At 41.7% G+C, this 25,533-nt stretch overlaps 1 protein-coding gene across 2 annotated transcripts in view; it reads right to left on the bottom strand.

Annotated features, from left to right (window-relative positions):
* kcnk10a (potassium channel, subfamily K, member 10a) overlaps nt 1-25,211 on the bottom strand; it is a 46,569-nt gene extending 21,358 nt beyond the window's left edge. Inside the window, exons 1-2 of one of the 2 annotated variants that reach the window (XM_061812246.1) lie at nt 24,811-25,211; nt 19,687-20,069 (exon numbers count right to left, since the gene is read on the bottom strand). In XM_061812246.1, the coding sequence (XP_061668230.1) occupies nt 19,687-20,069; nt 24,811-24,862 (435 nt within the window). In that variant the 5' untranslated portion in view covers nt 24,863-25,211. Of the gene's footprint in view, nt 1-19,686; nt 20,070-21,542; nt 21,632-24,810 lie in introns of those variants that run through there. The other variant, XM_061812245.1, reaches the window with a different exon arrangement.
* Nucleotides 25,212-25,533: the final 322 nt, after the last annotated feature.

Here is a 25,533-nt window from a genome sequence, read left to right on the forward strand (position 1 = left end):
AAGGAATTTCCCATCTTTTGTAATAAAAATCCACAAAGACACGATTATCTCCTTGGTTATGGTGTCAGAAAAAGATTTTGCCAAAACAATTGGTGTCAGAAGTGGGATTCCAGGATTGATCGCCGATCCAGTGGATCTCCAGACTAGTGACGAGTGACTAGTGACATCCAGGACGAGCACACTAGTTCTGCCCTTACCCAACAATTAGGACGGACTGACCAGGTGCGTTCATGAATTGGCCATCACCTCAGGATTCCAAACAACCAAAAATTACAGTAAAGAATGATTATTTATTTTTATTTATTTATTTAATTTTTGGTGGGAACAATATTGTCTTTGTATAAAGCGGTTATGGTAGTTGCTCTTCCCATGTTCCATTGGTAGGGTTCAACTCCATACCGTCAGTACAGTTCAGTGAGAGTTCGAGGCTGCAAGATCTGACTGTGAGGGGTTTGGCGCCACAAGACCTTATAGTAAGGGATAGAGTTCCCGGGCTTAAATTCAGTGAGTGACTTGATGCCTCAAGATCTGACGGTAAGAGGTTTGTATCCCCAAGACCCAATATTTAGGGGTTCTAGGCCCTGACAATTTTGAAGATGTTCGAATATTGTGATTAAAGGAAGCACTTCCAAAAAGATGGGGAGTGGGAAGAGCAAAACCGCTAATGAGATAATAACCAACGATAAGAGCAAAAACAGCGATTTACCAGTGTACACATAACCAATTATGATCCATATGAGGGAGAAATAGGGGGAGGGAAAGGAGTAAATGAATATGGTTTAAGTATCCGGCAGTTACAACATTTAAAAGAAAGTTTGGAGGTGGAGAAAAGTAGTTTCAAGAAGAACAAAAAAATTAAATTTAAGGATTGAGAAGGCATTGAGAAAAATGCTGAAAGTCTGGAATATGATTGACAGAAGCTAATAAGTGTGAGAATAGTCAAAAGAATTCAGATAAAAGAAAAGTGAGAAAAGAAGGAGTGGAAAGAAAATGATAACTGTGTATGTTTTCCTATGACACTGTATCCTTGGTTGGAGGCCCTGTAGCTCAGCGCTAAGAGCACTGGTTTGGTAAACCAGGGGTTGTGGGTTCGTATCCCACTGGGGCCTCCACTCCCTGAGAAGGGTTGCGTCAGGAAGGGCATCCGGCGTAAAAATTGTGCCAAACATATATGTGCGTTCATCTGAGATGACACGCTGTGGCGACCCCGAAAGGGACAAGCCGAAAGATACATACTTTACTGTATCCTTGGTTGCCTGGTAGAATACATCGGGACGACATCAGTGTCTGGGTACCCCTATATCCTCAGCAAGTCATACAGCAACCTGAGCAACCAATTGACGATGACGGCCAAATAATTTGTTGGAAAGGGATCTCATGAAATGCTGACAGTATTCAAATTATGCGTCTAGTAGATAGTGTGGAATCAGAATTTGTTAGATTTAGTCCTGACAACCCATGATACAGTTATCATTGGGAAATCAGCGGTCAAATTAGCACCTCTCTGACAAGATTTGGAGCTCAGTTCATTTCTCACGATTCTGAGATAATGAGCAGTCACAAAATGCATTGTACAACATGTGCACGATGGACCAGACCGACATTTGAGGAGACTTTTTACATGAGACATAAATGACTCATTGAATATCAGTAACCTTTTTTTTTTTTTTTTTGACAAAAACTTTTGCGCAGCATCTGTCTCACTTACACCTGCACAGGTGTCAGTCTTTGATATTGTCTGTTCTGCACCACACATTTCTTTGGCAAGACAAACTGCAACAAAATGGCAGGATGTAGGCCAGTTTGTTTTTGGATGTCAGTGCACATCTGATTTGGCACCAACATCATATATGACAATCTGTTTTTCAGAGTCTGTTAATACACATAGAAATGCATTTAGTGCATGCACACCTGCCCTGTGCTACTTTTATCTCACATTAAAGACGACCTTCTTCCAATTTCAGTCTTTTCACACACACACTCCTACGGACATTTCTCCTCTGCTGGACCAAGTCCCATTAATACTGTGGGCTACTAGTAAGCATGATATTGGGCTAGTTAAAAAGTGTCCACCGATTCAGATTAAGCCTAAATAAGTTTTATTGCACTGAACAGCGTCAATATCCATGATACTGTTGACGGTATTCGACCGGTATTTGAAGCATTGCTCAAAAATGGAATTATTGTACAATGTGATCATTCTCAGGTTCAAACACCAATATTTCCGGTGAAAAAAAATCAGACCTCAAGCTCAGTCAATTGAAAGGCATTTTGTTCAAGATTTGCGAGCTGTTAATTCTGCAAATAATGCTCCGGCTCCTTGTGTGCCAAACCCTTACACCATTTTGAGCCAAATTCCACCTGGCACAAAGTGGTTTTCAGTTGTTGACCTTTCTAATGCATTTTTGTCTGTGCCAATTCACAAAGATTCACATTTTTGATTTGCTTTCACTTTCAAAGAGAAAAAGTATACAATATTTGGGCACGCCTGTGCCAAGGAGTGACATGCAGCCCCACCCTCTTCTGTGAGGCAATCACACGCAGTCTTGAACCTATGAAACAAACACCGGGCACAGCTTTGCTGCAATAAATTGATGATTTGTTGATTGCTGCTCTCACTAAAGAACAGTGTGAGACTGATACTTTTTTATAAGACCTCACATCAGAGGGCCACAAAAACTGCAATTTGTATCACAAAAGCTTAAGTTTCTCAGAGAGAGCCTGACTCCTCAAGGGAAAATGCTTTCTCCAGTTTGAGTGCAGGCTATTGTTGACACACCCAAACACAAAGAATCAGGTGTTATCGTTTTCTTCAGTCTTTCATTCCTTCCTTCCTTCCTCCTTCCTTCCTTCCTTCCTTGCTTCCTTGCTTCCTCCCTTCTTTCTATCTTTCCTGCCTTCCTTCCTTCCTTCCTTCCTTCCTCTTTCCTTCCTTCTTCATTGCTCTGGTGGGATTTTGACCTATTCCTCTCCACAAGCAATTTTCCAAATAGTTCTGTGGCCTTCCTTTATGTATGATCCTAATTTTCACCACTGCAGAAACATTTATACTCCACATTTCTCCGTTATCACCACAAGGTGGGAAACTTTGTTCTTTGTTTTTCCCCCGTCATGAAAATATTGAAACACCACACCCTCTCCTGGCTAGGCCTGGATAAGCTCCTGGCTCCTGGTCTCTGAGGGATGTGTGTCCCACTTAGCTTCACTTCAGACCGATGGATACTCTCCATCCATCCATCCATCCATTTTCTGAGCTGCATATCCTCATGAGGGTCGCGGGAGTGCTGGAGCCTATCCCAGCTGTCAAAGACCAGGAGCCAATCGCAGGGCACATGGAGACGGACAACAGTCGGACACACAATTACACCTAGGGGCTGATTTAGAGTCTCAAATGATGTTTTTCGGGATGTGGGAGGAAACCTGAGTACCTCAAGAAAGCCCATGCAGGCACGGGGAGAACATGCAACTCTACACAGGTGAGCCCAGGATTTTAACCTCGGTCCTCAGAATTATGAGGGCAACGGTCTACAATTTCACCACCATGCCGTTCACTGAAGACCCACATGTCAGTATTTCTATTTCTAGTTTGAGTTCGACATTTATACTGTTATGTGTATGTATTTTTATTCTTTATTTTCTTTTCATACTTTTACGTTATTATGATCCGGATCTTTTGTGATGTGGAATTCTGGAATATTCCGAGAAGTGCCTATATATGGGCGAGAAGGACTGTCAACGCAGCATCTTACCACTGCTCTTTGGACAAGTATACAAGTACACGCCACACTGCATTCTACCTTTCGTCCTTGGACATTTCTAGAACATTTGTTGAATTGGAAGATTTGTTGAAAAGAACATTTGCCTGGTTGTTCAACTCTGGTGACTATTCGTAGCTTGGCTTGACTACTCTGATATTAAACATTTATTTTGTATTAGTTTTTCGTTTTTGTGTTCTATTGTTGTGTGTGTGATTAAATTGTCTTAAACGCAATACAACTGCTTTGTCATATTTTGCCGGTTTGAGCAATGGGCTTTTCGTCTAAATGCACACGTAACAATACCGAAGAGCAGAATCATAACCCTGACTTAGAAAACAGATGGAGGATAGTCAGCAAGAGTATCGTGAGGTTGTAATACATCAGGAAACGTAATAAAAATGCTTGCTCATAGTTATAAAAGGATTGCCTTTGAGGTATGTCAGAGAAGCATAAAACCTTAACGACGAGTAATGGACTTCATTAATTTGTCTTCGGGGAAATGGTGTAATATGGTCCTACATTTATGAGAGTTGTGACTCATGGAGCTATTTTGTAGGATACTATAATTTTCAACAACAACAAAAAGTATTTTCATTGGAATAAAGATAAAAACAAATTCAATACTTTACCTACATTTCAAAATGAAGAAACCTGACAAATATGAACGGAGTATGTGAACTGTTAGGTCAAGAAGTATTAGGGCAGTAAATTTTAGTGAAAAAGGGCTGAAATAAGTGGCTATTTCAGACGCTGGATAATATTGGGTCAGTATGAAATTGCTTCCATTCATACAGAAGTGTTTTTCTTTTATGCAAAAGGTAATGTACAGGAGTAAGATCAGAATGCTTATTGACCCTGTCAAGATCTCCAACATCACCACTTTTAATTGAGCAACTCATCAAAATTAGAATGAGCAGATGTTTCAAAACAACTCCAAGTGATCATGTCCTTACCTTAATTGATCAAATTGCCCTGTGATTGGCTGTCAACCAGTACAGGGTGTACCCTCCCTCCTACCCGATGACAGCTCAAATTGGCCCCAGCATTCCCGCGCAGCCCCGTGTCCCTCGTGAGAATAAGCGTCTCAGAAAAAAAACTATATATGAAGAAAATGAGTATTTGAACACCCTGCTATATTGCAAGTTCTCCCACTTAAGAAATTATGGTGGTGTATGAAATTTTCATCATAGCTGCATGTCCACTGTGAGAGAGATAATCTAAACAGAAAAATAAAAAAATGGCATTTTATGATTTTTTAACAATTTATTTGTGGGATACAGCTGCAAATAAGTATTTGAACACCCGAGAAAATAATGTTAATATTTGGTACAGTAGCCTTTGTTTGCAATTACAGAGGGCAAACATTTCCTGTATGTGTTCACCAGGTTTGCACAAATTGCAGGAGGGATTTTGGTCCACTGCTCCACACAGATCTTCTCTAGATCAGACAGGTTTCTGGGATGTCGCTGAGAAACATGGAGTTTCAGCTCCCTACAAAGATTTTCTATTGGATTTAGGTCTGGAGACTGGCGAGGCCACGGTAGAACCTTGATATGCTTCTGTAGGAATAATTGTGATCATAATTATCATACATTTGCTTCCAATAAAGAAATGCTTTGCTCTGCCCTAGATAACGTGTCAGCCTCCTAGCAGGAGATAGCAAGAAGAAAAACATCTAATCATCAGAACTGTTAGAACTGCTGCCTGTTAAAGAAATGATGACCACACATGTATTCAGCAATCTTCCACACATGCACACGCACATGAACAAACATGTACACCTTGTTTCAAACTGTTTTGCTTGTCGTCTCCTTTTTGTAACATCCATGTAAATGAGGGGCGTCTCAAAACTAAATAAATAGAGGTGCCAAGGAGAGTGCAGTGGTGAATTGTACGAGACAGTTCCTCTCCTCTATCCTCGCGAGACTTGAACTGGTGTCTTTGCTTCCTTTTTTGTCCTGTTTACTGAATGTCTGATTGGTGAACCTCACATTTACTTGGTCCTTCGAGCTGGATCTCAAGATACCTGAGGTTTCCAGTGGCCGAGTCGACGTCCAGGCAAAGACCGTGGCCACGGCACTTGAGACCCTTTCCGGGAATGGGCCTCGACTTTGCATCTGGAGGCTGAGGGTTGACGAGAAGCCGAAGGAAGTGAAGACATCTCTGGTGAATAGGAAACTCCCACACTCATGAGGAATGAGTGAATGCGCGTCTGGGTGACTGCGGTAGAACCAAACCTCGAGAATACTAGTCACTATCGAGTAGACTAATTAGTCTATAAAACTGAGAAAAGGGCAAGGTTTGTCCTGTACGTGAGCTCCGTGAAACGTGTGAATGTGTAAAAGTGTGAGTGGAGGTTTGCTACCTCATTTGAACAGGAAATTGAGTGACAACTATTTAAGGATGCAGAGATAGGAATTATCCGCCACTTGTGGTAGAAGCTTGAGAATTACCTCAAACGGAACGTAATTGTCACCCTGTTCAGGGGAAAGTCAGTATAGTCACCCGAGGTGAACCACTGACTCCAACAGGGGAAAAACAAATAGCAAAATAGTTGATAAATAGCAAAATAGTTGAAACACAACATCTGAAAAAAAAAATAATGATGTGTAAGGACTAGAAGTTTGTAGAAAGCAAATGTCCTACTAAAACAAAACATCTCAATATGTGGATAACACAATATGACTTTGCTGGCCAGCTCAACATACACACAAATACATATATATATATATTTATATATATATAGTGTGAACCTGCGGGATAAAATAAGAGAAACACACACACACACACAAAAACAACAACAAAAAATAGGCTGGAGTCAAGATGATGTGAAAACGGCCATGAAAGGTATCACATCTCATAAAGTTGATGTAACATAATTCGTCCAGGGAATGGAAGACTTGAGAAAATCTTACCACTTTAATGGTGTGGAAGTACAACAAATTTGGATGACAGCAAAGTACTTTCTCACAATAGCAGGGAGTTCAAGGGTTAATATCGCGCACTTCTACTAGATTTAAAAAAATAATAATAAATCTGCCATTGGAAGAGCAAAATAAAACAACAATGAACCATTTGAAGAATATAGATTTGGAATAAATGCATGTTTTAAAAAAACAGTGGCATTCCTGAAGATCACACTCCAGGGAGTGTGTATCAAGGGCAATTAAAAAAAATGCTCTTCATGTGAATTCAAATAATCTTACAAAACAACGGATTGAAAAACATTGGATTGACAAACCGACTGGCAGCCTGTAACAATACGTTAACCATGTCATGCTCCTGGCTTCCTGTCCAGGCTGGGCGTGGCCAGCCAATTAGTCTGAGCACACCTGCACCTTGTTCCAGCTGATGCCTCCTAGTATATATAGGACTTGGGGGATGACTTGTCCTTCGCCAGATCGCCATCCTTGATGCTTCGTTCCCGCACTCCCGTTCGCCTGACTTCTGCTCTCCGTGTACTGACCTACGCCTGTCCCTTGACCCCGCTCTTGAGCCTGCCGCACGATTACTTCTGCCTTGTTTGGACTGCCTGACTGATCCCTGACCTTGGACCGAATAAAGGTTTCCTCTATACTGTCTGCTTATCTCTGGAGTCGTGCATTTGGGTCATGCCCCGTTCGTGACAAACCAAGCACTACACGCAGAAAGAGTGCTACAAAATAAGAAAACGAAAATTGACACCTTTCTGACAGAGAAAGGAGAAATTTATGGAGCTTTATGCGAAACATTAAAAATTGTGGCCGCAGATGAGGAAGAGAGCAGCAATCTCCCCATCAAAAATGTCGCAACTAATGCTCCCAAAATGCAACTTTTTAATTTGTCCCATACGTTTTTTTTTTGGGAAGAGATGGCTTTCTCAAACTAGGACTGGGCTTAATTCCCTCTCTGACATGAAATATAAAAGTAAAAAATAAAAAAAAGGAATTACTGGGAGGACAGTTAAATATCTTACAAAATAGGAATCCAGCGCTCTATTATTATACCTTACATATTCCAAACAAATCTCCCACAAGAACAGGAGATTTCTTGCTGCAAACAGCTCAAGACGTGATTGAACAACCACAACATGACGTAGGAATTAACTCATTGCATGTGACAATGTAGTATAAGATAAACTTATAACAGCCCACACCAGACAAAATCATGATTATCTGTACTCAGATGGTATATCAGTCGTGGTAACAGGAACAAGACTGACTGACAAACTGCACTACACAAGGAATGGACACCACCACACACATCATTACAACAGGAGTGGGAGAGTTTAGGACAATTTGTTTTGGTAGTACGAAATGTTCCTGATTGGACAGAAAAAGAACTAGATTTGGATTGGGATGACTGAACTGTACAGACAATATATTACTGGACAGTCTTAAACAATATCAGACCAGATGCTGCTGTATTCATGGTGGTATCACAATCTACACAGACAATACTGGAAAAATAGAGGAATAGCAACAACTACAGGGAACACAGTGACAATAGCAGAGCTACTACAAAATTTGCTCATAGCAGTTCAATTACCAAAGGAAATAGCCATATGTAAATGTGCAGTACACACATCAAAGACAGACAAAGAATCATTAGGAAATGGATTTACAGATAAAATAGCAAAAGAAGCAGCAGCCAAAACCTTTATGGGATTAGCTGACCATGTAACAAATGAAGACATACTTTGAGATGATGTGTTAAACAAAATGCAACAACAAAGCTTACCAGTAGAACTAAAAATGTGGAAAAATAAGGTACTACATTACAAAATGGGAATTATGTCAGCACAGATACAAAAAAAAAATTCTACCAAAAACATGTTTTAAGTGGGCGGCAATCTTGAGCCATGGGAAGTCTCAGGTCTCAACAGGGGGAATGGTAGTCCTGGTACAAAGGCATTACATGATCCATGGATTTAACTTGTATGCAAAAAACTTTTTTGTAGGGCTTGTTTAACTAAAAAACATTGTTTTCCAAAGGCGTGTCACTAGGAAATTTCACATGCATCAATTTGATAGGACTAGAAACAAATTGGGAATTTTATCAGCATGTCATGGTGGTGTGGCAATAACTGTCTTTTTTATTTTTTTTTAACGCCGGATGCCTTTCCTGATGCAGCACTTCTGCATTTATTCGGAGAGAGATCTGAAGCCAATCCCAGCTAACTTCGGGCAGCGGCAGACTACACCCCGAACTGGTCGCCAGCCAGTCGCAGTGCAGATGTCAACACCATCACTGAGCGGGAATCGATCTCACGCTGCCTTCACTCGAAATGTCCCTCTGAGGGAAACGCGAACTACAACGTGGCCCTCAAGAGAAATGAGTTCGACATCCCTGCACTACACCATCAGAAAAAAAAAATGTAACAAGTTACTGTGCTTTAATAACCTTATTACTGCCATTTGTTTATTCATCCTAGGTCTGTTTATGAATTAACATCTACTGTACATGCAGTTTTACCCGAACGCTGGCATAAACTGAGAAAGAGCTGAATGACATGGACAAAATAGCTGAAAGAAATGAAAATAATCCTACCTTATACCCGAATGCCATACAAAAGAGTATGTATACGATGGAGGGAGTATTTTAACCGAAAAAGCCTGAGGAACATTTTTTCATTATTATGATTATCATTTTCACAAATAGGAAACACGACTGGTTTTTAATGTAGAATGCAGCGAACAAGGTAAACTATAGTTACATCACATGCACGGGCCCTAGGCCACTAATGCGTGTCATTCCAACAGAAATCCCAACACAATGTACCGTGGAGGTAATGACTAAAACAACTCCTAACACCACTTGTCAGAAATGGAAAAGTGTTTATCCAACAACTAAGGCAGTAAATGATAAACTGATATTTTCTACTAATGTTGCATTGGCTAATTTCTCCTGTGTTAGCTTTACAGGGACAGATTTTAAGGTGGGAAGTCTCAACAAAACATGGTGTCATGATATCCATCTACAAACTGCCCCACTGCTCCCATGCAGTGATTTGTTGTGGTGGTGTGTTGGTCAAAAATTGTATGACATACTGATAAATGCAGCAGGAACGTGTACACTGGTATCACTGCTCTTATCTGTGACTGTGTTTCCATCCAAAGCAGAGGATATACAATTGGCCGCATCCATCTTTGGACCTCCCCTTGGGTTCTCCCGAAGGCGAAGGTCCTCTTGGAAAGATGGAGATCTGACATACATTGATGCAAATAGCATCCCAACTGCATACCAGATGAGTATAAATTGCTAAACGAGATTGCTGCAGGATGGGAATCCATCTTGTTATGGATAACTCTGAATAAAAACGTTGACATAATCAACTACATACATTACAATGTACAGAAACTAGGTAATTATACAGAAGCAGGCCATAAGGGAACAACCAACTGCAACCTCACTCATGACGTTCCAGAACCGTATCGCGGTCGACATGCTCCTGGGCGAGAAGGATGGCGACTGCTCAATGTTCGGTGACCAGTGTTGTTTATTCCAAATATAACAGCACCTGATGGGTCACGCACAGGGCCCATTCAAGGCCTCCGCACCCTGAACCAACAGATGAAGGAGCACTCTGGTGTAAACACATCGGTCAGGTCTGAGTGGTGGAAAAAAAAAAAAAAGTTTGGCAAATCTAAAAATTTGGTGTTCTCTGTCCTAGTTTCTATAGCTGTTTTCAGCTATTCTTGCATTGTGTGGATGTTGTTGTATTCCCTGCATAAAGGCATCACTTATCCAACTTATAACTACTGCTATTGATGATGACATTATGACTTCTCTTCCAGACCTGTTCTCCGAGCCAGAAGATGACAAGTAATTAGTGCTATATTTTCCTCTGAGTGTAAGCCGAAAGGGTGATTTATTAGATGATTTAAGGATTTGAGCAAATGTAGGATAAACAGGAGGATAATGTAGAAATAATTGAAAATAGTATTAAGTAACTGCTTCTGACTGCAATGAAGAAATGCTTGCTCTGCTCCAATTCAGTTACTGTTTCTGCCTGTAATGAAGAAATGCTTTGCTCTGCTCCAATTCAGTTACTGTTTCTGCCTGCAATGAAGAAACCCTTTGCTCTGCTCCAATTCAGTTACTGTCTCTGCCCGCAATGAAGAATGCTTTGCTCTGCTCTAGAAAACGTGGTAGCAAATGTAGGATAAACAGGGGGGAAATGTAGGAATAATTGTGATCATAATTATCATACATTTGCTTCCAATAAAGAAATGCTTTGCTCTGCCCTAGATGACATGTGAGCCTCCTAGCAGGAGATAGCAAGAACAAAAACATCTAATCCTTAGAACTGTTAGAACTGCTGCCTGTTAAAGAAATGATGACCACACATGTATTCAGCAATCTTCCACACATGCACACCCACATGAACAAACATTTACACCTTGTTTCAAACTGTTTTGCCTGTCGTCTCCTTTTTGTAACATCCATGCAAATAAGGGCGTCTCAAAACTAAATAAATAGAGGTGCCGAGGAGAGGATAATCAGAGAGTGCAGTGGTGAATTGTACGAGACAGTTCCTCTCCTCTCTCCCCGCGAGACTTGAACTGGTGTCTTTGCTTTCTTTTTTGTCCTGTTTAATGAATGTCTGATAGGTGAACCTGACAGCTTCTTATGGAGCCACTCCTCAGTTTTCCTGGCTGTGTGCTTTAGGTCATTGTCATGTTGAAAGGCCCAGCCACAACCCATCTTCAATGCTCTGACTGAGGGAAAGAGGTTGTTCCCCAAAATTTCACAATACATGGCCACGGTCATCCTCTCGTTAATACAGTGCAGTCGTCCTGTCCCATGTGCAGAAAAACACACCTAAAGCATGATGCTACCACCACCATGCTTCACAGTAGGAATCATGTTCTTGGGATGGAACTCATCATTTGTTTTCGTCTAAACACAGTTAGTGGAATTATGAGCAAAAAGTTCCATTTTGGTCTCATCTGACCACAAAACGTTTGACCATGACACCTCTGGATCATCCAAATGGTCATTGGTAAACTTAAGACGGGCCTTGACATGTGCTGGTTGAAGCAGGGGAACCTTCCATGCCATGCATGATTTTAAACCATGACGTCTTAGTGTATTCCCAACAGTCACTTTGGAAACGGTGGTCCCATCTCTTTTCAGGTCATTGACCAAGTCCTGTCGTGTAGTCCTGGCCTCATTCCTCACCTTTCTAAGCATCATTGAGACCCACGAGGTGATATTCTGCATGGGGGTCCAATTCAATTGAGATTTGACCGTCATGTTTATCTTCTTCAATGTTGTAATGATTGATCCAACAGTGGAACTTTTTTCGCAGCTGTATCACAAAAATAAATCATTAAAAAAATCATACATTGTGATTTCTGGATTTATCTTTTTAGATTATCTGTCTCACAGTGGACATGCAACTAAAATGAAAATTTCAGAGCTCTCCATGATTTCTAAGTGGGAGAACTTACACTATAGCAGGGTGTTCAAATCCTTACATATATATATATATATATATATATATATATATATATATATATATATATATATACACATGCAAACATACACAATGTAATGATTGATCCAACAGTGGAACATTTTTCACCAAGCTGCTTGGAAATTTTTCCTTAGCCCTTTCCAGCATTGTGGAGTTGTAGAATTTTGTCTCTGGTGTTCTTGGACAGCTCTTTGGGCTTGGCCATGTTACAAATTTGAGTCTTACTGATTGCATGGGGTGGACAGGTGTATTTCTTCAGCTAACAACCTCACAAAGGTGCATATGATTCAGGATAATACATGGAGTGGAGGTGGACTTTTCAAGGTGGAATAACAGGTCTTTGAGGGTCAGAATTCTAGCTGATAGACAGGTGTTCAAATACTTATTTGCAGCTGCAGCAAACAAATTAATCATTAAAAAAATCATACATTGTTATTTCTGGATTTTTCTTTTTTGACTATCTCTCTCACAGTGGACATGCACCTACAATGAAAATTTCAGACCCCTCCATGATTTTTAAGTGGCACCGTTAACCTGCAGGGCGTCGTTTGAAATTTAGCTGCTGTGGGTTGAAGACAAAGAAGAGGACGAAACCGGATTCGTCGGCAGAAGAAGAAGAGGAATGCACAGATCCGACAACTGAGTGTTGGGACCTTGAATGTTGGAACTATGACGGGAAATGATGATTAGGAAAAAGGTTGATATATTGTTCAACCAAGAAAGCAGGTGGAAATCGGAATCTGAATCAGAGTCAGCTTTATTGGCCAAGTGTGCAAAAACACACAAGGAATTTTTCTCCAGCAGTCGGTGCTGTCCTGGTACAACATTCAGAACAGAGAACAACAAAAAAGGTTGTCAGGCTAGAAGTTTAGAAGCAGGGTTTAAATTATTTTACCATGGAGTAGATGGGAAGAGAAATGGAGTAGGGGTTATTTTAAAGGAAGCTGGCTAAGAATGTCTTGGAGGTGAAAAGAGTATCAGATCGAGTGAGGAGGCTGAAATTTGAAATTGAGGGTGTTATGTATTTTGTGATTAGTGGCTATACCCTACAGGTAGGATGTGACTGTGAGTTGAAAGAGAAATAATGGAAGGAACTAGATTAAGGACTTTTGAGCATCCCAGACAGAGAGTGAGTTGTGATTGGTGCAGATTGTAATGGACATATTCGTGAAGGAAATAGGGGTGATGAAGAAGTGATGGTTAAGTACGGCATCCAAGAAAGGAACTTTGAGGGACAGATGGTGGTGGACTTTGCAAAAAGGATGGAGATGGTTGTAGTCAACACTTATTTCCAGAAGAGGGAGGAACATATAGTGACCTACAAGAGCGGAGGTTGAAGCATGCAGGTGGATTATATTTTTGCAGACGATGTAATCTGAAGGAGGTTACTGACTGTAAAGTAGTGGTAGGGGAGAGTGTAAATCGACAGCATAGGATGGTAGTGTGTAGGATGACTCTGGTGGTGGGTAAGAAGATTAAGAAGACAAAGGTAGAGCAGAGAACCATGTGGTGGAAGCTGAGAAAGGAAGAATGTTGTGCGGACTTTCGGAAAGAAGTAAGACAGGCTCTCGATGGACAGCAGAAGCTCCCGGAAGACTGGACAATGACAGCCAAGGTGATCAGAGAGACAGGCAGGAGAGGACTCTTGGTGTGTCTTCTCGTAGGAAAGGGGAGATGGAGATTTGGTGGTGGAACCCCAAAATACAGGAACTCATACAAGGAAAGAGATTAGCGAAGGAGAAGTGGGACAATAAGAAGACTGAGGAGACGCAAACGGAGTACATTGAGATGCGACATAGGGCAAAGGTAAAGGTGGCAAAGGCTAAACAACTGGCATATGATGACATGTACACCAGGTTGGACACGAAAGAAGGAGAAAAGGATTTCTACGGGTTGGCCAGACAGAGGGATAGAGATGGGAAGCATGTGCTGCAGGCAAGGGTGATTAAGGATAGAGATGGAAATGTGTTGACTGGTGCCAGTAGTGTGCTGAATAGATGGAAAGAATACTTTGAGAAGTTGATGAATGAAGAAAATGAGAGAGAAGGAAGAGTTGAAGAGGCAAGTGTGATGAACAAGGAAGTGGCAATGATTAGTTAGGGGGAAGTTAGAAAGGCACTAAAACGGATGAAAAATGAAAAAGCACTTGGTCCTAATGACATACCTGTGGAGGTATTGAAGCAAATTGGAAAGGTGGCTGAGGGTTTTTTGACCAACTTATTGAAAAGAATACTAGTGGGTGAGACGATGTCTGAAGAATGGTGGAAAGTGTGCTGGTTCCCATTTTCAAGAACAAATGCGATGTGCAAAGCTGTGGGAACTATAGAGGAATCAAATTAATGAGCCATAAAATGAAGTTATGCAAAAGAGTAGTGGAGACTAGACTCAGGACAGAAGTAAGTATCTGTGAACAACATTTTTGTTTCATGCTAGAAAGAGTACCACAGATGAAATATTTGTGTTGATGATGCGAGTGGAAAAGTACAGAGAAGGTCAGAAGGAGCTACATTGTGTCTTTGTGGATCTAGAGATAGCCAATGACAGTGTACCAAGAGAGGAATTGTGGTCCTGCATGCATAAATCTGGTGTGGAGAAATATATTAGGATAGTATGGGACATGTATGAGGGCAGCAGAACAGCGTTGAGATGTGTCAGAAGTATTAATGGCGGAGATGGGTTGTTGAGCCATAAGAGTGTCCATATGTGCACTTGGCACCAGGACATCCTTGATCACCATTTGATCATTGACTTTGTGGTACTGTCATTGGATTTGAGGCCACATGTCTTGGACACTCAGGTGAGGAGAGGGACAAAGCTGTCCACTGATCACTACAAAGTAGTGTGTTCACTCCGATGGTGGGGGACAATACTGGTCCATTCTCGCAAACCCAAAACCTATTGTGATAGTCTTCAAGGAATGTCTGTGAGAATCCCCCGTCAGAGGGACTTTAAACTAGGGCGAAGTAGGTAACATTGAGCTTGAGTGGACTATATTCCATGCCGCCCTTGGTAAGCCAGCCAACCGAAGACATATTCCGGAGGAGCAGTGTGAGTGTGCCGTTGGTGTAACAGAAGAATTTAAGGTGGAGGTGGGACTGCATCAGGGATCACCCTTCCTGTTTACTGTGGTAATGGATAAACTGACAAATGAGTTTACACTGAAATCACCTTGGACCATGATCTTCACAGATGATATTGTGATATGCAGTGGAAGCAGGGAGCAGGTGGAGGAACAATTAGAAAGATGGAGGCATGCACTGGAAAGGAGAGGAATGAAGATTAGCCGAACACAACAGAATATGTGTGTGAATGAGAAGGGTAGAGGGGTAAGAGTGAGGCACATAGGAGAAGAGATTGCGAGGGTGCACGACTTCAAATACTTTCCATCAAAAATCCAGAGCAATGGTGAATGTGGTAAGGAAGTGAAGAAATGGGTTTAAGCAGGTTGGAACAACTGGCGAAAGGTGTCTGGTGTGTTATGTGACTGAAGAGTCTCTGCTCGGATTAATGCCAGTTTATAACCCCCTGCCAAAAATAAGCATTTAGAATACATAATGTAAAGAATAAAAATTATGTTCACTTTCCTTTGGCATCGGGCGATTATGTGAAGTAAGGGTGAGTGACAAGCAAAAGGCATCATGCGGGACAGAGGAGGAGGCAAACGTTTTACATACGTACAAATGTACACACGCACACCAGTTAGTTTCACTGAAGTTTCTTGCGGCCGATGGTGAATACAAATGAATAAACTAATGAAAAACTTACGAAAAAGTTGTACATTTCTAATGTGTGCTAATATGATTCTGTGACAGTTGAGTGTCTAAGGGATACGAAAAGCATCATGGGTAAAGATTGCTGTCCCTCCTTGCAAATGGGATGCGAGGAAGATGCTATGGCTATAGCTAATGGGAGGGAAGGTATATTGCGCCACACAAACCAAGACACTGGATGTTTATGTTAGGTGGTATTTGGGGGCTGTGATTCCAGCGCCTATTTTTCTTCTTTTCCTTTTTAACTAAAGAATATTTTTCCAAGGAGGCGTTTTGTAACTTGAATATTTTCTTACTCAAGACATTCGTAAGTAGAGGTACCATTTTGTGTGTGTGTGTGTGTGTGTGTGTGTGTGTGTGCATGTGTGTGTATATCTAATCCAGGATTGCTCAATGCGTCGACCAGTCGATCATGAGAAAAAAAGAAAAAGACCTCAGCCAATGTTCCTTCTAAACTGCGTGCGTGCGCAATTGTGCAGTGCTGATGCAGTCTCTTTGCAGATATTCTGCGTTGCGCGCCAAAAAAAAAAAATCAATGCAAATTTAAAATATAACATACAGCTATTCAGTTTGTGGCATTTCTCAATGTGATTCAATGTGTGAGGGATGATTGGTTGCTACATTCAATGGCATAATTCAAATACGTACTGTAAAAAATGAAAAGCCACTGGTTTCTTTTAGGCAGTACACGGAACTTTCTCTAATAACGACCATGCTCTGCCACACTCTCTTTTTCCTAGTTTACCGTACACCCCTCCTCCACCCGCTCGTAAAGATGTACACTAATAATTATAAATGCTACAGTACTTACGCAGGCCATCAATGTGTTTTATAATGACAGTGTCCACCACCGCTGCTTTTGTTAGTAACACAGTGTGGGCAATGTAGAGCAAAGACGAGCTAGACATGCTGCTTATGTTCACTTTTGAAGAAGAGTCTCTACTCGGATGAAGGGCAAAGTTTATAAAACAGTGGTGAGGCCAGCCATGGTGTACGGATTAGAGACGGTGGCACTGAAGAGACAACAGGAAACAAAACTGGGATTGGCAGAAATGAAGATGTTGAGGTTCTCTATAGGAGTGAGCAGGTTGGATAGGATGAGAAATGAGGTCATTAGAGGGACAGCCAAAGTTGGATGTTTTGGAGATAAGGTTCAAGAGAGCAAACCTCGATGGTTTGGACATGTCTAGAGATGAGAGTGAATATATCGGTAGAGGGGTGCTGAGGATGGAGCTGCCAGGCAAAAGAGCAAGAGGAAGACCAAAGAGAAGGTTGATGGATGTTGTGAGGGAAGACATGAGAACAGTTCATGTTAGAGAGGAAGATGCAGGAGATAGAAAAAGATGACACGCTGTGGCGACCCTAACGGGACAAGCCGAAAGGAAAAAAAGAAGAAGATTTTAATCTTCCTGGTGATCCTACAGTATTGTAGTCCACCTACCCTGTAAGCCTGACACTAATTGTTCCTGCTGTTTGTGCTGACTGACCCCGGTTACCGACTCTGGGACGAATAAAGACTTTCTCTTTACTACTTGCCTGTCGCCTGAGTCGTGCATTTGGGTCCGTCCACAAGCCCTGGTTATGACAAGGCTGCCCTTTGTCACCGATTCTGTACATACAGTACACATATGTGGACAAAATTTCTTGGAGCAGCCAAGGCATAAAGGGTGTCTGATTTGGTGTCCTGAGTCTTGCAACTCTGCTTTTTGCATGGATGCAATACTCTTGTAGAAAGAGTACAAACATGATGTGTTTCTGTTTCCGTCATTAAGTCGTGATCTCCAACTTTCACTGAAGCGGTTCACAACCAAGTTTGAAGAAGATGGGATGAGAATCCAAACCTCCAAATCTGAGACCATTGTCCTCAATCAGAAAAAAGTGGCTTGCCCTCTCCGGGTTAGGGATAACATCCTGCACCAAGAGGAGTTGAAGTATCTAGGGGCTTTGTTCACGAGTGAGGCAAGAATGGAAGTCGAGATCGACAGGCATACCATTGCAGAATCTGCAGTGATGCGTACTTTGTATTGGTCCGTTGTGGTAAAGAAGGAGCTAAGCTGAAACATGAAGCCCTCAATTAACTGGTCAATCTATGTTCCTACCCTCAGCTATGGTCACAAGATGTGTGTCAAGCCAGATGAGGTGGTAGTTTCGGATGCCTCCCAGATGCCTCCCTGGTGAGGTGTTCCAAGCCTGTTCCACTGGGAAGAGATCCCGGGGACAACACCTCGGGGTCTCTCTGGAAGTGCTAAATAAAGTGGCTGGGAGAGGAAAGTCTGGGTGTCCCTGGTAAAGTTACTGCCCCCTTGACCCGACCTCAGATAATTGGCAAAAATGGATGGATGGATGGATGGATGGTTGTTTATTTGTGCCCTCCGATTGGCTGGCAACCACTTCAGGGTGTTCACCACTTCCTACATGAAGATAGCTGGGGTAAGCTCCAGCTCTCCCGCGACCCTTGTGAGTACAAGTGGGTCAGAAAATGGATGGATGGACTGTCACTAACCAAAGAAAGAGCAGTGGTACACATTCACAGTTTGAAAAGGACCTTATCCTGTAAATACTCTTTACAAAAAGGAATGTGCTTGGGGCTATTTCTGTCACACAGCCATTTTGTCCTGTTTCATGTGACACTATGACTCAGAGAAAACAAAGACCATATCTGAATTTCATATTTCCAGACCTACATCCAAAAGAGGAATGGATTATAATATGAAGGGTCTTCAATTCATGACACATTTTCACTGACAGAGTGAAAAATCTTGTCATGTAAAAAGTACTACAGGGGAGACATTTGTCACATGTCACTTCCTGCCACTTCTTCCTAAGGTCAGAGCCACAAAACAAATGCCAAGGTTGAATCAACAAATTACAGAGCATCACCTACTGTAATTTGTTTGTAATTCTACTATGGGTGACAGAGAGTGACAGCCCTCCATCTTTGAGTTAAAACATTACTCAAGGGCTTTTCTTTACGTTTAGAAATCACTTGTCACCAACACCAATTCCTGTTTGCTGATTGGCACCAGTAGTGCTTGCTGTTAAAATAGGGTTTCCACATTTTAAAGATGTTTTATTCAAACTTTCAATCCAGTGACTCAATGCATAATTTCTGGCCACTTTTTGCAGAATGTCTGGAAAACATATTAGCGGACTTCCTGTGTAAGATGACGGTTGAATGACATGATGGTTTGAAGCCAAACTTGGTCAAAAAAAAAAAAAAAGAACACCATTACGGCAGTTGTCATTTATCAAAAATTAAATACACGTATATCATACTATAAATATGTATATGTAAATATGAAAGAGGCCTAAACCGATACTGTAATCTTTTGTGAGTGTGTGGTGATGTCTTATGTGAGAATAAAGATGTTATAGATGTCAACTTAACTTGTCATGTGAAAATGGAGGACGTGGTTAGACCTGTTTTGCTGAATGCGGAAGTAGAGTGTGCATCTAGTGGAATAAAATAAAGTTCAATGTTGACGTGTGTTTTCATCCCTGAAAAAGTGCTAATTTTTATTCACTAGAAATTAGGAAGTAATTGTGGTTTTATGTAATTACTGGGTGACGGCATTATGCGTGAAAGAGAGTAGGGTCAGATCAAAAGGAAGCTCTGCTTTCAGTTGCTTTAATTCACTCTTGGGACACCATCCAATGTTGAAGTAAAACTGGATTATTGATTAGTGTCTAGTCTTACTTTGATGAGAGCCTCCAGCTCATCTTGGGACACACAGGGGTGTTTTTGCAGAAATGCTGCCTTCTCTGTTGTGATGGTTATCTTCTGGTTGTTTTCAAATGGCTGCTCTAGTGCTTGGAACACTAGTCCTCCTGCCACCAAGTAGGCCACAACCACCACAAAGACTGCCAGCACTGTCTTCAGTTTCATCATGGTGAAAGGAGCTGAGCCATCAGCTACTGCCTCCATGCTGACCACCATGTTTGCGGGCCGGGAGATGGAGAGTCGGGGCAAAGAGCAGCCCATCGGGTTTTGCATGGTAGCCACGCTGGCGTGCACAAGGCTGGATTGAAGCATACCTGGCTGCATCTTTTTGGGTGGGACCAGGTTAGTCTGAACTGCCACTGAAAGAAAAAAAAGGAAGAAAAACTGATGTTCAACTTTCCAACATGCTAAAGGTAAACATTACATGATGCTCATGCCCTTAATTTTACATTTTATGTTTGTCAATCAGTTGAGAGAAGATGTGCCAAAGAACTTTATATATTCAAAATGGCTGCACCAGTCCCTGGAATAAAAATTGCATCAGCATCTATCAATTTGGTATGACGGTATGAATGTGGCAACCCAACTATAACGCTCTCCATTGCCTTAGGACCTAATGGTTCAGTCTCCACGTAAGGGGATAAATGAAAATAAATCGCAATACAGGAAGAATTTTCAATGATCGATATGGATCATAATTCATTCATTCATCATCCATACCACCCATCCTCACTTGGTCGGCGGGCGATCTGAAGCCCATCCCAGACCACTCTAGTCGAGAGGCTGACTTCACCCTGAACTGGTCGCCAGTCAATCGTATGGCATATATGAAAAAAACAACCAATCGAACTCACATTCAAAGGTATGGGCAATTTAGAGTCTTTAGTTAACCTATGTTTTAGGGATGTGTGAGGGAACTGGAATACCAGAAGAAAAACCAAGTAGGCATGGCAGGAACATGGAAACTCCACACAAGAGAGGCCTAATTCAAAACCAGGTTCTCATAACTGTGAGGCAAACATGCTAATCACCAGCCTGATATGGATCTTATTGAGGGAAAAATGATGAGTATTACATATATTCCAATTATTTCTTTTCACATCAAATTTGTTGATGTTAAGTTTGCAGGAGGAACTGGAAAGATCTCAAGCTGACTGCAGATGACTCCAACGGTTTTGCTTGCTGCTGTAAATTTGACAGTTGCATCAAAAATAAGAAAACTCCACAATTTTGTCATTTTTTTGTAACTTCCACATAACAATACAATGCGCCCTTTAACTGTTTCAAAACAAAACATATATAGTAACTGTTCTATTATGCATTGTATTTCTCTCTTTTACATTTTCCCGTTTAGGAAATTGTGCCAAACAACATTCAAGCTAGTGCTTTATATGTCACACTTCAACTCAATAGGGGGCTGGATTGTATGTAAAAAAAAAAAAACAAAAAAAACGGGAAAGACAAACACTCTAGCAGACAGACCACTGAAATCACTGTCAGAACACTTAGATGCGGTCCCTTTGAATGTTAACTGAAATGCTTTGATCACTGATGAAAAAGGTTGAAACAAGTTTTCTTTTAGATCACTGCATGTGTCCTGATTTTCACGTCCCATCGGAACGAGAGTAGGACCCAAATGCAGGACTCGGAAGATGCCAGGTAGTTCAAGGAGAAACGTTTACTATATGCAGAGGTAGAGGATCGAGCAGGCAGTCCGGTGCAGCAGCGGTAGTTGGGATGTCGGGCGAAGAGAGCAGGTGAGCGGGCAGGCAGGAGTCGGTACACAGGGGAACAATCAACGCAGGCAGAAGTATAAAAGGAGTCAGGCTTACAAGGTTGGTCGGAGAACGGGCGAAGGTCGGTACACACAGGTTCGATCAGGGATACCGGAGCACACGAACGGGACATGAAGATCAAACGAACTGGCGCCGGCCAGTTGTCATCGCGGTCATATAAATCCACAGCATAATCAGGCTGCATGAGGTGCAGGTGTGCATCTCCCAATCAGCCCACCCGCACAGCTCGTGCTGGAGCGGCAGGATCATGACACTGATCTTATCCTGCCTAGTGTTTGTTGAGCATTTCACACACCAGGTGATAAGCTCTAGAAATAATTGTGACCACATGGATAGGGCCTTTTGATGGTTGGATGTTTTTGTTTTTTTTTTTGTAATAGAGTGACTCACTACCACCATACGGTATTATAAACTGAATCAGGAAATATCTGCCCTGGGAACAATCTGTTAACCTTCCATCCATTTTCGGAGCTGCTTATCCTCATGAGGGTTGCGGGAGTGCTGGAGCCAATCCCAGCCATCAGCGGGCAGGAGGAGGGGTAAACCCTGAACTAGTTGCCAGCCAATCGCAGGGCACAGAAACAGACAACAGTCACCCTCATAATCACACTTAGGGGTAATTTAGAGTCTCCAATTAATGTACATTTTTGGGATGTGGGGAGAGAACCGGAGTGCCTGGAAAAACCCCATGCGGGGATCCAGGGGGGGATTGAACCCCAGTCCTCAGAAATGTAATGCCAACACTCTACAACTGCTCCACTGTGCACTCCAAAGCCATCAATTCACAAGAAATGAAATGAATCTTTTCCTAATATGAATTTTGAATTAGTTTCCTTAATTTGGTTGCCTCAGTAGAGAGCCACCGACAGCCAAATGTATATTTAAAAATAGATATTATGAAAAACTACATATAATATTTTTCACGAGAAAAAAATGAGCAGAGAGCGAGTCATTTATCCGCAAAGTTGCAGAAGTCTCACTCGACATCCCAGTGGCACCCATATCGCCTGCAACATAATTTACAGATGCCACACTGGGACAGTCACCATTGAGAAGACACTGTGCCACCTGCTTTGGGAGATAAACAAGAGAGATTTTTGGATTTTTTTGACGCCCCTTCAGAGACTTATTTCGAAGAAGAGATCATCTTGGAATCGAGTGAAGTGATTGGGGCAATATTGCCCAATCGTTTTGAGCCATATTTAGATGACACGGATCATTTCGAACTAACAACAGACTCCCCGACAGATGAATCAGGAACTCGATGAAATATTCAAAATGACAGGCCTATAATTGTTCGATTTCCTACGTCTTTTACAAGTCTTGTGTATGTAGCATACTCAGGGTTAGGGTTAGACCCATGCCTGGTGAAGTAACTACTCCAGGGTTCCCAGAAACAGGTGGCGGGTGGGGAAGCACCGTTCTCCTCCCTGCACGCGGCCAAACCACCTCCCCACTCGATCCACCTCCACGTCAGTGCTGACGCCGGCCACCGCCGGCGAACAATAACAACACCGGCCCGCGCACATTTAGCACCCATGACTTAACGTACTTTATGAAGTTATTATAAAGCGGATCTTTTGTGTACGTTCTGAGGGAAGGATTACATTATCGGATGCGGACGGAGCTTTTGATTATTGCTACTTTTGGAAAAGTTGCTCGAGTTTGGTGATTCACCAAAAATGGATCGATTAAGTACTGTATTCCACTTCCTGCCATCTAATAGAAAATGATTTTTTTTTGTTCTGTCTGTTATTGTGCCTCACTGGCATATATAGATTAATAAAGATACATTATTTCTTGGAATAAATGTTTTTTTTAGCAATTAGATAAAATTGAATAACTTCCCACGGAACACCAGAAGAGCACTCATGGCATACTAACGTACCCCAGCACACTGTTTGGGGATCGCTGTTCTAAATTATCACATAACATATGCTATAAACTGTTAGACAAATTAGTACACCTCAACTATTATTTTTTTTTATAGCTCTATACACACACCTACCTGTCATTAAGAACCCACAAAGGTTTCATCCTTGGCACCTGTGCTATCCATTTTACACGATGAACCGGGTGTTTTGGAAAAGTGTGACAAGCAAATCCATCTTCCCGAGCGTTCGAACAAAATTCAGCAATACAATGAGCTGGCATCTTGGCTAACACACTGAAAAAAACAGGTAATTTCTTACCGGTACAATAGGTATAAACCAATATAAACACTCGACCCCGCTACTGCAAAAAACATCCCTTCCTGGTTCTTCCTCAACACAAAATCCCGGAGACTTTTCCTGGTGGGAAATGAAAAAAACGATATATGGCAACATTCTGACTTGCTGTGAAAAAACAGATGGGTCCTTTCCAGATGATGAATATAGGCCCTTAAAAATGCAGCAGAATAGGTAGCATGTTGCTGAATATCACACTTAAACGACCCTTGCCTGTTGACTGTCAGAACTGCACTGTTGTACCCCTGCATCTCAGACAATGATCCCAAGATCAAGATCTATCGCCTGTATGTATTTCCTAATTGTGCTAATGATATGGTGAATTTTGACTGCCCTGCCACATCAGTCACACCAACCACAGTTGTTCAATTACTTAAAGTTATGTAACAAGTTAGTTGCAATGTGCTGAGGATAGTGCGTGAGCTGCAACGTTCAAATCTTTTCCAAGCACACTGGTGATTTAGAATAACATGGAGAGGAAACAGTTTGAAATAATCAAAACAATTGTGCCTTTATATACATAATATAGCAATATTATCGGAGGCTGCCATTGAGTACCTATGTAGATGCTGTGATAAGACGTGACACACGTGCAAGATTTGCGGAGGATCTGCCCATTTTGAATGAGGTAATGCTATAAACACAGCAACAGTGGAAATCCCACCACTGCACCCCACTTAAGCTACAGGTTTACTCAGAGCAACTGCTTCCCCACACATTAAATATTTTTGAAGGCACCCTGTATGAACATGTGAATCCCTTATACCTATTTTGTTTTTGTATACATACACAACGGAACAGCTATCAACTCCACTATGCATGATTAACCTACATTGCTCTATTAATTTTTAATGAGAAAACCCACTGTAAAAAAAAAAACACAATATAATAAAAATACTCAGGGGCGGCATATGAGGGAGCCTCTCAAGATCGCATACAATAAGGCAGAGCTTCACAATGCAGCAATTTGAAAATGGGCATATGCGTTTTTTGAAATAAGTTAAGATAAAACTCTAAGCAAAAAGAATCAGTTTGGGGGACTTTCTGTCAGCGTATGGATAAACACAACGTCTAACCTGGTGACGGGCTGTTTCTTGGTTTTCTTGGATTCTCACTCGGAAATTTCATCTTGTTTGTCCAGGCTGGTGACGGTTCTCTGGGTAAAATCTAGATTTCGTTAATCTCTCGGAGCCCTTGCGGTCTTCAGCGTTGCCTTTAACCGAGAGAAGTTGGCGAAGGGCAGCGAATAATAACACATCCTTGCCGCGAAAGAGTCTGGCGTGGTGACTTGGGGGGCTTGACACTACTCATCTTCCTCTTCTTCACCTACGACGCACACCTACTGCATTTCCAGTAACATTCAAGATTGGATAAACAAAGTGAGGACGCCATCCAGGGACGTGACGCGAACCTTCTAGCGGATTTTACGTACGTCGTGATGTACCAGTGTTTTAAAAAGCACTGCATCCTGCGCAGGGTCGCTGCATACAGATTGTACTGATTGTAGCGTCGCAGCGGCGTGCGGAGAGGATGCGTAACAGCACCAGGTCTCCATCTCTTGAAGGGAGGAGAGCTTTGGTTGCACATGAACTCAAAGGGAGGAACAAACGTTGAAAACAAAGGTTCAAAACAGAGTCTAATTGCCGCAGACGAGCACTTATGCATCCGAAATATTTCCGTGTGGGAAAGCATGGACACAAACATCATAAACGTAATATTTATACATTTGTCAAATAAATAGGATAATGAATGGATTTCGAAGGGGTGATTCTAGGATCAGATGTTTAGGAGTGCTGATA

The sequence above is a fragment of the Syngnathoides biaculeatus genome, chromosome 23, assembly GCF_019802595.1.
Source record: "Syngnathoides biaculeatus isolate LvHL_M chromosome 23, ASM1980259v1, whole genome shotgun sequence".
Lineage (NCBI taxonomy): Eukaryota > Metazoa > Chordata > Actinopteri > Syngnathiformes > Syngnathidae > Syngnathoides > Syngnathoides biaculeatus.